This window comes from Rhinopithecus roxellana, chromosome 10, assembly GCF_007565055.1.
Source record: "Rhinopithecus roxellana isolate Shanxi Qingling chromosome 10, ASM756505v1, whole genome shotgun sequence".
Classification (NCBI taxonomy): domain Eukaryota; kingdom Metazoa; phylum Chordata; class Mammalia; order Primates; family Cercopithecidae; genus Rhinopithecus; species Rhinopithecus roxellana.
The window spans coordinates 93,765,917-93,780,035 of record NC_044558.1 but is presented as its reverse complement, the minus strand read 5'-3'; the positions used below and the strand labels follow the sequence as shown (position 1 = coordinate 93,780,035).

The 14,119-nt window shown below is 41.6% G+C and overlaps 1 protein-coding gene across 3 annotated transcripts in view; it reads right to left on the bottom strand.

The window, feature by feature from the left end:
- NAA25 (N(alpha)-acetyltransferase 25, NatB auxiliary subunit) overlaps positions 1-14,119 on the bottom strand; it is an 86,309-nt gene that overhangs the window by 27,154 nt on the left and 45,036 nt on the right. For all 3 annotated transcript variants that reach the window (XM_010378804.1, XM_010378808.1, XM_030938532.1), the window contains 4 exons: positions 9,687-9,894; positions 8,779-8,868; positions 2,292-2,472; positions 1,455-1,554 (listed from right to left, as the gene is read on the bottom strand). In XM_010378804.1, the coding sequence (XP_010377106.1) occupies positions 1,455-1,554; positions 2,292-2,472; positions 8,779-8,868; positions 9,687-9,894 (579 nt within the window). The remainder of the gene's footprint in view (positions 1-1,454; positions 1,555-2,291; positions 2,473-8,778; positions 8,869-9,686; positions 9,895-14,119) is intronic.

The following is a 14,119-nucleotide window of genomic DNA, read 5'->3' as shown; positions in this document are numbered from 1 at the left end:
GCTGGGATTACAGGCTTGAGCCACCGCACCCGGCCCTATTTTTTTTTTTAATGAAACATCTTGAAAGCAGGAGGTCAAGTACAGATAATTGAACACACAATGAAAATTCATAGGTTTATAGTTCATCCATGCTAGATTTTAGAAACCCAACATCCTAGAGATGACCTTCTGACTAGTAAGCCAGGCCAGCACACCTTCTGAGCAACATTCTCAGATACTAATACTCATTTTCTTCTCTCCCTGATCAGAGGCATGCCACAAAATGAGGTCTGAACAGAGATACCAATCACTGGGAGAGGGGTAGGGGGACCACTCTGGGGAGGGGATACAGGACTAAGAACCAACTGATGGTACACAGCTCATTATCTAAGCACAAGAGGCTGCTTTCCACCTGCTCAGAGCTGTCCTTTTGCTACTCCAGCCCTCTAGGCCATTCCCTGAAACTGGTCAGAACGTAATTATCATAAACTGAGAACAAACTTATATCCCGTGTTCAGAAACGCTTCTATTTAATACAATACACCCTTAAAGAATTAGATGGAAGATAGATTAGTCAACCTGTTATACTAAAACGAAAGGGTTTAAAAAAAAATCCTCATGAGTGTTTGCCAAGAAGAACCCCAGAAACTAGCTTCCTTGCTAGTTCCTTAATTGCTGGTAGACCATGAGAATGGAAGGCTATGGGGCAGATAGCTGGCACAGCCAACTTCAAGCGATGAGGCTTAGAAGTCTGTGAAAACCAAGTAGGCAGTGACCACCCTGGAGACATTCCTTTTCTCCACATTCATTGTTGGGCAGTCTTTCACAATTGGTCGACTGAGTACAGACCATATGGTTTTCCTACAAAAACTTCTGCTTAACCAACAAGTAGAGCCCAAGTCTGCTTACAGTGAAAAATATGGTGCAAATCCCATCCTTTCATTATGGCACAGAGAAGCTCTATTTTATTTATTTCTACTTTAAAAAACATATTATTCACCTAAGTTTCTTGGAATGCCTTTTAATTTTCTAAGAAAATACAAGTACATTCACTGTTAGCAAACATCACAATGGACATACATTTCAGAGTTAAATAAAAGTAACAGAGAGCAGCTGCTACTGCAGAATGTTAAATGGCATCCCAGGCTATGAATGCTTATGGGCTGTTTCTTTTACCCTTGGAAAAGTCTCTTAGAGATCAAAAGACAGGTCTAAGATGAATAACACTTCCCATTCAGTAAATATCAGTTTTAAATGCAACTTTCCAAAGAGTCTATCAAACACACCCATTCTAACAAACATAAATAACTCTCTACCTCTCCCTACCAGCCTTCGACAGTAAGCTGTGGTCTAAGGGCACTTGCTAGTTCAGCATAGTGCACCTTAACACGTGTACTTGTGACATGAGGTGACGCGCTCCTCAACAGTGTACAGTCAGCAGGCAAGATCATGTTAAAAAATAGTTTTTCACTTACATCTTTCTGGTTGGAGTGAAAAAACCTGAGTGCGAAGTTACAGGATTGGGATGCAGCAGCATACTGACCTAGAGATTCAGCATATCGGGTCAAAAGATAACTAGATCAGAAGGAAAGAAGGAAAAAAAAAAGACATGTTATACTTACTTACCTACCTCAAGTAACAAATATTACACTTCAAATTACTTGGCAAAAAAATAGCTAGGCATAAGAAAACACTAAAACATACTCCCACAGAAATGATCTAATTCACAAGTTAAAATTTAAAAAAAAAGCAAAAAGTTAACTCAGTTTTGTGGGAGACCTAAAGTTCTATACTAGGCTTTCTTACACTCTGATGATTAATGGTACATAAAAGTTCTAAGAGAATATAATGCTGTCTTCCTAAAACAGCACCATAGACAACAGAGAAAATGCCATTAAGTGATAATAGCATAATAATAAAGAGTAGTCTAAATACAAATCCAAAATACAAATTCAAACTTTGTTGAGGTCAATAAAGTATATGTGTCAACTTCAACTGCAAAGCGGCAATGAACACTTGAAAATAATGTGTGCTAAGAATAAGGGTTCAAAGTGTGTGTGTGTGTGTGTATATATATATATGTTTGCTATCTCTGAGGAAAACTCTCTTACATTTCTAAATTGTGCAAATTTTCAAATTACTACAAAATGCTGGGAGATATAAAAATCTTTCTGCTTTGCAATGAATCATAACATTATTATTTAATCAAAAAGGCTTAATGTCAGGATCAACTTTAAAATCTAACTTAAAGTCCTGTATACCCCACACTGGGTGTAGCTGGCTGCTCATTATTCAGAGTATATACTACCAACCCAATGGTATCATGCTGGATATGCTTAGCATCAAGGCTGGAGTAAAGATCCACCACTGGTTCAAATGCACCCAGCATACAGTAGATTCGAACAAGCAGCAATTTGAACTGAGCATTGGAAGGGCTATGGGTTAATCCCTCTTCCAGCAAAGTCAGGGCCTGCCACACAGCAGTCTCGTCACCTAGAACCAAAATACAACATTATCCACTGATCTTGACAGCCAATGAAAGCTTCCCAAAAACAAAAAACAAAACCTTATTGACATCATCACCCCCACTCTATAAATGAAGTTAAATGACAGAGAACAAATTTTAGATATACATCTATAACCAAAATAGAGAATTTCGCCTAAATAGAGTCCCTCAATAGTCAAGTCTATTCTTAAACATGCCCGCGGCAAAAATGATGCAGATTTTAAGTGGCCAGGTCTTATGTGGGGAAGTTACAGAAACTCAGATTCTGGGAAGAGATGGACTTTGAAGGAAAACTGGAGCTCAGCATCTTGCCCCTGTAGGATTTCCTTTATGAAACCCCAGACAGATGTTCTCTATAGACATCATTTTTCTTCCATATGTAACTCTACTAACAGAATGGCAAATAGGATGTTTGAAAATATTTACTCATTAATAATCAAACTAAAATTTTTTTTTTTGGTCTATGAAATTTCAAAAAGTACATGTATCTGTAGGCTTCAAGATTAAGTAACTTATTCTTCAGGATCCATCTAAAGAAAATACTATGAAATACAGATAAAGCTTTATATATAAAAATGGTTATCATACTATCTAGTGATATAATGATGGGAGGCTGATTAGGTAAATTATGGTGACTTCCACACATGGAAACATCATATAACTACTTGACAGTAATGAAGACTTTTTAATTACAAAGGAAAATGTTTGTGCAAGAATGTTCAGTAAAACACACATAGAGAAAGAAAATTCAAGTTAGTACAAAGAGTTGATCTCAACTCTTAAAATACGCACAAAGAGAGAGAGAAGAAAAACACAAAAAAAAAATGTTAGCTGGACATGGTGGCTCATGCCTATATTCCCAGCACTTTGGGAAGCTGAGATGGGAGGATCACTTGAGCCCACAAGGTTTTTTTTTTTTTTTTTTTTTTTTTTGAGACGGAGTCTCGCTCTGTCGCCCAGGCTGGAGTGCAGTGGCCAGATCTCAGCTCACTGCAAGCTCCGCCTCCCAGGTTTACGCCATTCTCCTGCCTCAGCCTCCGGAGTAGCTGGGACTACAGGCGCCCGCCACCTCGCCCTCGCCTGGCTAGTTTTTTGTATTTTTTAGTAGAGACGGGGTTTCACCGTGTTAGCCAGGATGGTCTCGATCTCCTGACCTCGTGATCCGCCCGTCTCGGTCTCCCAAAGTGCTGGGATTACAGGCTTGAGCCACCGCGCCCGGCCGAGCCCACAAGTTTGAGATCAGCCTGAACAACATAGCTAGACCTTGTCTCTACTAAAAACATTTTTGAAAAAATTAGCCAGATGTGGTGGTGCACACTGCCTATGGTTCCAGCTACTCAGGAGGCTGAGGTTGGGAGGATTGCTTCACCCTAGGAGGTTGAGGCTGCAACGAGCTGTGATCATGCCGCCGCACTCCAACCTTGGCAGCAGAGTGCAACTTTGTCTCAAGAAAAGAAAAGAAAAAGAAGAAAAAAATGCAAAAGTGATAGAGTGCTTTGAGGTCCAAAAAAGTGAGATTTTAAGTAAACTGCTTTCCAAAATTTGAACAAGCTACTTTTACAGTCAGTAACAACAGCAAAAATGAAAGCACCATACAGTAAGATTTTAAGTTAATATTCTATATGCTGTTTTCCAAAAGAAAAGAAAGATAGGCCGGGCACAGTAGCTCATGCCTGTAATCCCAGCAGTTTGGGAGGACAAGGCAGGGAGATGGCTTGAGCCCAGGAGTTTCAAACCAGCCTGGGAAACATGGCAAAACCCCATCTCTACAAAAAATACAAAAACTGGCTGGGCGCAGTGGCTCACACCTGTAATCCCAGGACTCTGGGAGGGCAGGGAAGCGGATCACCTCAGGTCAGGAATTCGAGACCAGCCTGGCCAACAAGGTAAAGCCTCTTCTCTACTAAAAATACAGAAATTAGCCAGGCGTGGTGGATAATTCCAACTACTCAGGAGGCTGAGGCAGGAGGATTGATGGAACCCAGGAGACAAAGGTTGCAGTGAGCCGAGATCACACCACAGCACTCCAGCCTGGGTGACGGAGTAAGACTCCATCTCAAAATAAAAATAAAATTTAATAATAGATAAAAAATAAATTTAAAAACATTTAAAATTAACTAAATAAATAAATAATACAAAAACTAGTCAGGTATGGTGGCATGTGCCTATACTCCCAGTTACCCAGGAGACTGAAGTGGGAGGATCCCTTGAGCCCAGGAGGTTGAGGCTACAGAGCGCTACTATGGTGCCACTGCACTCCAGCCTGGATTACAGTGTGAAATCCTGTCTTAAAAAAAAAAGCCTTTCAGAAAAAAATATTTGAGAACATCAACTTCCTGAAGCACTCAATCCTTTTGAATTCAAATGAATCTCTTTAAATGCTCTAATCAACTTTCTATTGATTTCTAAGTTCTGCCAGGTGCACCTTGAACAATGATTATGACTGTGACTGGAGTACTTCATCATCCGTTTCACTGACTTTAAGAAGCCCTGCATCTTTACAAGATCTACAATTTCATTTTGCAAATGATTCCCATGTATTTGTCTGCACTGCAGGATTTTGGACAATTTACGTTTTTTCTCTCTGCCCTCCACTTCTCTCATCTATAAAACTGTGATAGTAACTATATTATTAAAATGTTTAAATTGGCCGGGCGCAGTGGCTCATGCATGTAATCCCAGCACTTTGGGAGGCCGAGGCAGACGGATCACGAGGTCAGGAGTCCAAGACCAACCTGTCCAACATGGTGAAACCCTGTCTCTACTAAAAATACAAAAATTAGCCAAGTGTGGTGGTGCGCACCTGTCATCCCAGCTAGTCAGGAGGCTGAGGCAGGAAAATCGCTTGAACCTGGGAGGCGGAGGTTGCAGTGACCCAAGACTGCATCATTGCACTCCAGCCCAGGTGACAGAGTGAGACTCCATCTCAAAAAACTAAACTAAACTAAACTAAAATTGTTTAATTTGTGTAAAGTACTTTCACATGCCTGCTAATCAACTGTCAGTTGTTACTATTATCATATGGCCACATAATCTTGCTCAAAATATTAATATAAGAGACTAGCAAAGCCATAGTCACTATTGGTGAGAACAGATGCTAGGCGTAAGTAAGAAAGGCTATCTGTGTGGGGATCAAATTACTGCATGAGCAGTTCATTAACGTTTTCACGTAAAAAATGACTTGCTGCCCTATGTAGCCTCATGAATCTAGGGGCTCAAATAACAAGTTACCTGACGACAAGGATTTCACTGTCATCCTTGGTACAATACAGTGTAACAAGTACCATGGGCCGGGCTCGGTGGTTCACGCCTGTAATCCCAGCATTTTAGGAGGCGAGGCGGACAGATCACCTGAAGTTAGGAGTTTGAGACCAGTCTGAGTAACATGGTGAAACCCCATCTCTACTAAAAATACAAAAATCAGGCCAGGCGCAGTGGCTCACGCCTGTAATTCCAGCACTTTGGGAGGCCAAGGTGGGTGGATCACGAGGTCAAGAGATGGAGGCCATCCTGGCCAACATGGTGAAACTCCGTCTCTGCTAAAATACAAAAAATTAGCCGGGTGTGGCGACGGGCGCCTGTAGTCCCAGCTACTCGGGAGGCTGAGGCAGGAGAATCACTTGAACCCAGGAAGGAGAGGTTGCAGTGAGTCGAGATTGCGCCACTGCACTCCAGCCTGGTGACAGAGCGAGACTTTGTCTCAAAAACAAAAAACAAAAACAAAAATTACCCAGGCATAGTGGCACGTGCTATAATCACAGCTACTTGGGCGGCTGAGACAGGAGAATCGCTTGAACCCGGGAGGACAATGTTGCGGTGAGCCAACATCGTGCCATTACACTCCAGCCTGGGCAACAGAGCGAGACTCCATCTCAAAACAAACTAAAAAAAAAACACTACCGGCCGGGCGCAGTGGCTCAAGCCTGTAATCCCAGCACTGTGGAAGGCCGAGACGAGCGGCTCACAAGGTCAGGAGATCGAGACCATCCTGGCTAACACAGTGAAACCCCGTCTCTACTTAAAAAATACAAAAAAAACTAGCCGGGTGTAGTGGCGGGCGCCTGTAGTCCCAGCTACTCGGGAGGCTGAGGCAGGAGAATGGCGTAAACCCGGGAGGTGGAGCTTACAGTGAGCTGAGATCTGACCACTGCACTCCAGCCTGGGCGACAGAGCGAGACTCCGTCTCAAAAAAAAAAAAAAAAAAACAAAACAAAAAAAAAAACAAAAAACAAAAAAAAAAACACTACCATGTGGTTACATACAATGTTCTACAGAAGTTCAGAGAAGCATAAAATCCCCAGTGGTGAAGGAGTTAAAACCAAGACAGGCTTTGTTAAAGGCACCATTTGAGTAAAAGTTAGATGAGGGAGGTAAGAAAGTTATTTCAAAGACAGGCAACATGATGTTAAGTGATAGTTGCAAAAAAATTTTAAAGCAGATTCAAGAGCATAAATACCTAAGAATCTGGAGATGTGGACACAGGCCAGATTATAAATAGCATTATAAAATATCCTAAAACATCTAACGTTTATCTTCAGGAAAACAGGGTACCTCCGAGGATTTTTTTTTCTTTTTAAATTTTTTAGAGACAGGGTCCTGCTCTGTCACCCAGGTAATGGTGTGATCATAGCTCACTGCAGCCTTGAACTACTGGGCTCAAGCCTCAGCTTCCTGAGGTCTAAAGGATTTTAAGAATGGCATGATAAGGCTGGGTGCGGTGGCTCACGCCTGAATCCCAGCACTCTGGGAGGCTGAGGTGGGTGGATCACCTGAGGTCAGGAGTTCGAGACCAGCCTGGCCAACATGGCAAAACCTCGTCTCTATTTAAAATACAAAACCTGGCCGGGCGCGGTGGCTCACGCCTGTAATCCCAGCACTTTGGGAGGCCGAGGTGGGCGGATCACGAGGTCAAGAGATTGAGACCATCCTGGCTAACACGGTGAAACCCCCTCTCTACTAAAAATACAAAAAATTAGCCGGGCGTGGTGGCGGGCACCTGTAGTCCCAGCTACTTGGGAGGCTGAGGCAAGAGAATGGCATGAACCCAGGAGGCGGAGCTTGCAGTGAGCCGAGATGGCACCACTGCATTCCAGCCTGGGTGACAGAGCGAGACTCATCTCAACACAAACAAACAAAACAATAACTAGCCGGACGTGGTGGCACATACCTGTAATCCCAGCTACTCTGAGGCTAAGGCACGAGAATCGCTTGAACCCAGGAGGCGGAGGTTGCAGTGAGCTGAGATCACGCCACTGCACTCCAGCCTGGGCAACAAGAGCAAAACTCCATCTCAACAACAAGCAAAACTGAGAGCTCTGTGAAATGATCCATGAGGGCAGGGGTTGTGTTTATCTTGCTTACCATTGCCTCTTCAGCCCTTTGTTTCTTCTATAGTTTAATTCTCATGAATAATATGCAATAAGCACCTAAAGTTATTTTTTCTCCAAAACTGCTAATAAGAGAATATGTCAGGGTGTGGGACCTAAAGAAAAGGCAACCCAATACCATTTGCTGAATCATTCTTTTCTTCCCCAATCACTCACGATGCTTCCTTTACCACGTCTTATATTTTTATCTTAAATGAGACAAACTATATTCCAGAAAGAATGCATTTTTCTTTATCTTTCTTTATCCAGAAAGATATTCTGTTCCATAGGCCTGTGCATGTATTTCTTAGTCACTTTCATTGTATTTTAATTTTTGTAGCTTTGTCATAGTATTTTTTTTATAGTCACTACTTATTATTCACAAACACTTAAAAACAGAACAGATATCCATTCATTTAACAGTATCCTGGTTACAAGGGGATAAATTGGAGATAGTTTTTGTTGTTGTTGTTGTTGTTGTTGTGAGACGGTGTCTCGCTCTGTTTCCCAGGCTGGAGTGCAGCAGCACGGTCTCGGCTCACTGCAACCTCCGCCTCCCAAGCTCAAGCAATTCTCCTGCCTCAGCCTTCCAAGTAGCAGGGACTATAGGCATGTGCCAAAATGCCCAGCTAATTTTTGCATTTTTGGTAGAGACAAAGTTTCGTCATGTTGGCCAGGCTAGTTTTGAACTCCTGACCTGAGGTGATCCACCTGCCTCAGCCTCCCAAAGTGCTAGGATTACAGGCATGAGTCATCGCACCTGGCCAAAACAGGTTTTTCTGGAAGCACCCTAGAAATATCAAGAAAAGCAGAACCTAAAAGCATAAATAAAATTTGTGGATTGTATAATTAGTCTAACAAAAGAATGCGGGACTTATAATCAATAAAAGCAAAAAGTAAAGTTGAACTGAAATCACTGCTACTTACCTGTTTCCCTCCATACATCAATAAGCACATGTACAGCAAGGAGACAGTAATAGTCAGAAAATTGCAATTCTGTTTTCAAACAGGTTTTCCCTACGAAGGAAAAAAATCATATCTATTTTAATGTTTGTTCAACTATTACTGACCCCATAGGAGTTTTTAAAAGCAGGAAAGTGACAGGGGGGAGAAGAGGAAAAGTAAAAGAAAATTAAGAATAAGATAAGTATCAGGAGAAAAATATGAACCATGAATCAAAGGGTTCAAAAGAAGGTGAGACCACACTCAGCTGGAACAGAAGGTAGGGTTCCAGAGCAGAGGTGGTATCCATGATGTTCCCAAAGGGAGAAAAGGAAGATTTGAAGGAGGTTGAAGTGAAGAAAAGAACATAAGCCAAGTGCCATGTATAACTAAATTCACAATATGCTCCTGACTTCATCTAATTCTTTAGATTACAGATAAATACTGACATCTTATAGTGAGACAATTATATGTCTATCACATATATCTAGCAAAGGCCACACCTATCTGAAGATCATCTATTTCTAAACTAAATATTTATCTTACAATTTACAATATTCCTTTTGTTCACTTACAGTCTGTATATTAAGAATACTTAGGCCTACAAGCAGAAAATGTCATAATTATCATAAACTACGCAATCTATATGAGCCCCAATCTAATAAAAAGTTAGCTCATCAGATCAAGAACATAGACAACTGAAAGCCAATCCGAATTATTTAAAACTCCAGGCTTAAGAAAGGCTTTACAACATATTACTTAGATGGTCTTCCCAGACAAAATAGTCTCCTTACAAAACTCATTAAAACAGGGTGCTACAGGTGCTTAAAAAACTGACTTCTAAGTCTTAGCGTAGATCAGGGAACTACTGCACATTTTGAATGGTTGCTCACCAAATTCCAGTCCATGCTGGTACCTTAACATCAATTCTCTGACCACACTCAATTTCTGATTTTTATCCATGGTGTGGTACAAGCCAAGTAACCTCGTCAGCTGCACCACACACAAATGTTGCTGCAGAGCTCTGATGTCAGCAGGCAGTGCCAGCTTATCCTCTGTTGGTGTCGACAAAGGAACAACTCCAAGTAACTGATTAATAAACTGCAAAGTGGGGAAAAAAGGAGCAAAGGTCTCAAAACACAACTAGTCTTCAGTAGGCCATAATTAACAGAAATTGAAATGGTCTAGAAAAAGACATCAAGAAAAAAAACCAAAAACTAAAATTCCTTTCATATACCATTTTCTATCTACCAAAATAGCTAAAACGAAAAAAAGTTGTGACAGCACACAACACTGGTGAAGCTCCAATGAAACTGGCACACTCATTCATTACTGGCCAAAAGTATTCATCAATACCATGTACTACAGGCAGTGAAAGATTTTTATAATTCTGAAAATGTTCCATAACTTATAGCATATTAACATAATATGTATTACAGCAATGAAAACATTAGGAAGACTATAGAAAAGACCAGATTACCAAAAAATTTAAAAAATTTTAATCTGTAATCATGCTGACAAATTCTGAAAGGAAAGGTTATACATGGAAAGATACTGTTTACCTCATGTCAGTGACCCTACATTTTTCTTAATTGAACTTATTATAATTATAGATTCATACTCAACTATGAGAAATAACAGAGATCCCATGTACCATTCATCCAGTTTTCTCCCAATGGTTACATCTTGCCTTAAAATGTTTTTCATCCTTTAAATTTGGATTAAAATTACAAAATAAAACCCACATACCAGTTCTAGTCATTTATTTATTAAATACATGCTTATTTCCTCTCAATTCTAAAATCCTATTAAGATGCCAGTAAGGAATAAAAAGAAGAGGTCGGGTGCAGTGGCTCAGGTCTGTAATCACAGCACTTTGGAAGGAGAAGGCGGGCAGATCACTTCAGGTCAGGAGTTCAAGACCCGCTGGGCCAACATGGTGAAACCCCATCTCTACTAAAAATACACAAAACAATTAGCCAGGCATGGTGGCACACACCTGTAATCCCTGCTACTCAGGATGCTGAGGCAGGAAGGAGAATCGCTTGAACCCAGGAGGCGGTGGTTGCAGTAAGCCAAGATCGTGCCACTGCACTCCAGCCTGGGCAACAAGAGTGAAACTCCATATTAAAAAAAAAAAAAAAAAAAAAAGAATAAACCCACAAACATCAAGAATATGTGAAGAGGCTGGGAGCTGTGGCTCACACCTATAAGCCCAGCACTTTGGGAGGCAGAAATGGGAGAATCACTTGAGCTCAAGAGTTCAAGATCAGCCTGGGCACACAGTGAGAGCTCATCTCTACTAAAAATATAAAATAAAAAAACACATAGCCAGGCATAGTGGTGTACGCCTGTAGTTCCAGCTACTCAAGAGGCTGAGGCAGGAGGATGGCTTGAGCCCAGGAGTTTGAACCTGCAGTGAGCCATCGTCCCACCATTCCACTCCAGCCTGGGTGACACAGCGAGACCCTGTCTCAAAAAAAAGAAGAAAAAAAGAATATGTGAAGAAATGAGAGACGACAGCAAATAAAAATCATCAAGATTCAAAAGATACAAGAACAGGTGGTAAGTAATAACTTATGTTGCCAAGAATACCAAAATCTAACAGCATGCAATGAGGCAGACCCCAATAAGCAGGAAGCGCACTCTAGTTACAGAATCTTGGAAGACTCAGAGACTAAGGGCACCAGGTGCCCCTAAAGGCTAAAGTGCTGATGGGACTAAAATAGAATATATAAATTTCTAAGAAGTTAGGCCCCTCCCAAAGTTCACAGATGGAATTTCTAAGTGTGAGTAGAATAGCCTGGGTTTTATAGCCATAATGCGCTGAACCAGAGAAAGAGTCAGAGACAGCAGTCATAGCTGAAAACACGGGAATAAAGTGAAATTTGCTTATTCAGTGATAATTTCAGGCTCCCACCCCGTACTCCCAACCATATCCCAGAATGCTATCAGACAAATATGTAAGTTCCTAAACAGATAGTAGCAAACAGGCATTTTGGAATGGAAAGCATTTCTTACATTGGTGAAGAGAAGGGTAGAGAGAACAGAATCTTATGTTTTACCCTAAGTATATAAGAGGGCAATTGATTTGTTATAAACAACTAATCACCTTCCACAGAAGGGCACCAATAGGTTAAGACTATAACTATAAAAATAAATTGAAATAATATAGAAATATGGAGGAAATATGAAAATAATCTCGAAATATGGAGGAAAATAACAAAAGAATTTAGTTGAAAGTGATTTGCATCTGTTGAGCTGGAACATAAAGAGTGACTACTGCCTCTCAACATAAGCCTTGTGATACTATCTGACTTTTTCAATTTTATACAGTACATGTATTTCTTCTTCCTTTTTTGGGAAGGGGTCTCACTATGTTGTCCAGGCTGGACTCGAATTCCTGGGCTCAAGCAATCCTCCTGCTTCAGCCTCCTGAGTAGCTGTGACGATAGGTGCGTGCCACTGTGCCCAGCTCCAGTACATGTAATTTTTTGATACAAATGAAAAAAAAAAAAATTAAAACAAAATCCCACTCATCCTGCAGTTTCACATCTGTAATGAATTTGCTTCAATTTACCTATAATTCTATTAATTTTAATCATTATGATCAGATATATATATTCCATACTTTTAACAAACTGCAGCACTGATTTTCATGTTTTTGTTGTTGTTGTTTTTGAGACGGAGTCTCACTCTGTTGCCCAGGCTGGAGTACAGTGGTGCAATCCCGGCTCACTGCAACCTCCGCCTCAAGCGATTCTCTTGCTTCAGCCATCAGAGTAGCTGGGACTATAGGCATGCACCACCACACCCGGCTAATTTTTGTATTTTTAGTAGCCACGGGGCTTTGCCATGTTGGCCAGGCTGGTCTCAAACTCCTGAACTCAAGTCACCCGTCTCGGCCTCCCAAAGTGCTGCGATTGCAGACATGAGCCACCATGCCTAGCCATTATTTTCATGTTTTTGATTAAATGCTTGTATAGTTTCTACTGCCAGTTCTTCTAACCTTGCAAGCCATTTTATGTATTAGTTAGGTTTATTGCGGCCTTCTTTAGTGGATGCTAAAGAAAAATCTTCCTGACAAGGTTTTGTTACAAAACAATCTGCTCATTCTTTAGTCTGTACAGTTTTACTGCTGTGCAAAAAATTTCCTTTAAAACTAGAATCTCTGAGGCCAGGCACAGTGGCTCACGCCTGTAATCCCAGCATTGGGAGGCTGAGGCGGGTGGATCACTTGAGGTCGGGCGTTCGAGACCAGCCTCACCAACATGGAGAAACCCCGTCTCTACTAAAAATACAAAATTAGCCAGGCATGGTGGTGCATGCCTGTAATCCCAGCTACTCGGGCAGCTTAGGCAGGAGACCTGCTTGAACCTGGGAGGCAGAGCTTGCAGTGAGCCGAGATGGCACCATTGCACCCTAGCCTGGGCAACAAGAGCGAAACTTGTCTCAAAAAATAAAATAAAATAAAAAATAAAAACTAGAATTAGTCGGGCGTGGTGGCTCATGCCTGTAATCCCAACACTTTGGCAGGCCGAGGTGGGTGGATCACCTGAGGTCAAGAGTTCGAGACCAGTATGGCCAACATGGTGAAACCCCATCGCTACTAAAAACACAAAAATTAGGCTGGGTGCAGTGGCTCAGGTCTGTAATCCCAGCACTTTGGGAGGCCAAGGCGGGTAAATAACTTGAGGCCAGGAGTTCAAGACCAGCCTGGCCAACATGATGAAACCCCATCTCTACTAAAAATACAAAAAAAATTAGCTGGACATGATGGCGGGTGCCTGTAATCCCAGTTACTCGGGAGGCTGAGGCAGGAGAATCACTGGAACCCAGGAGGCGGAGGTTACAGTGAGTTAAGACTGCGCCATTGCACTCCAGCCTGGGCGACAAGAGCGAAACTGTCTCAAAAAAAAAAAAAAAAAAATTAGCCAGGCATGGTGATGGACATCTATAATTCCAGCTACTGGGGAGGCTGAGGCAGGAGAATCACTTGAGCCCAGGAGGTGGAGGTTGCAGTGAGCCAAGATCATGCCACTGCACTCCGTCCTGGGCAACAGAGCGAGACTCTGTCTCAAAAACAAACAAACAAACAAAAAAACCAGAATCATTTTATTGTTTAGCTAAAACCCCAAAGCAAAGGAAACAAAGGTGAGCCACTTCAGGATAACTGAACTCACTGGCTCACTCTTAGGGGCTAGTCAGACTTTAAAAAGATTTGGTTCATAATTCATTAGGACAACAATTCTCAGCTTGACTTGGACAGTTCGTAATCCTCTGACAAACATACTTGCTGAGTGGCAGGATATTTACCTACTGAAGT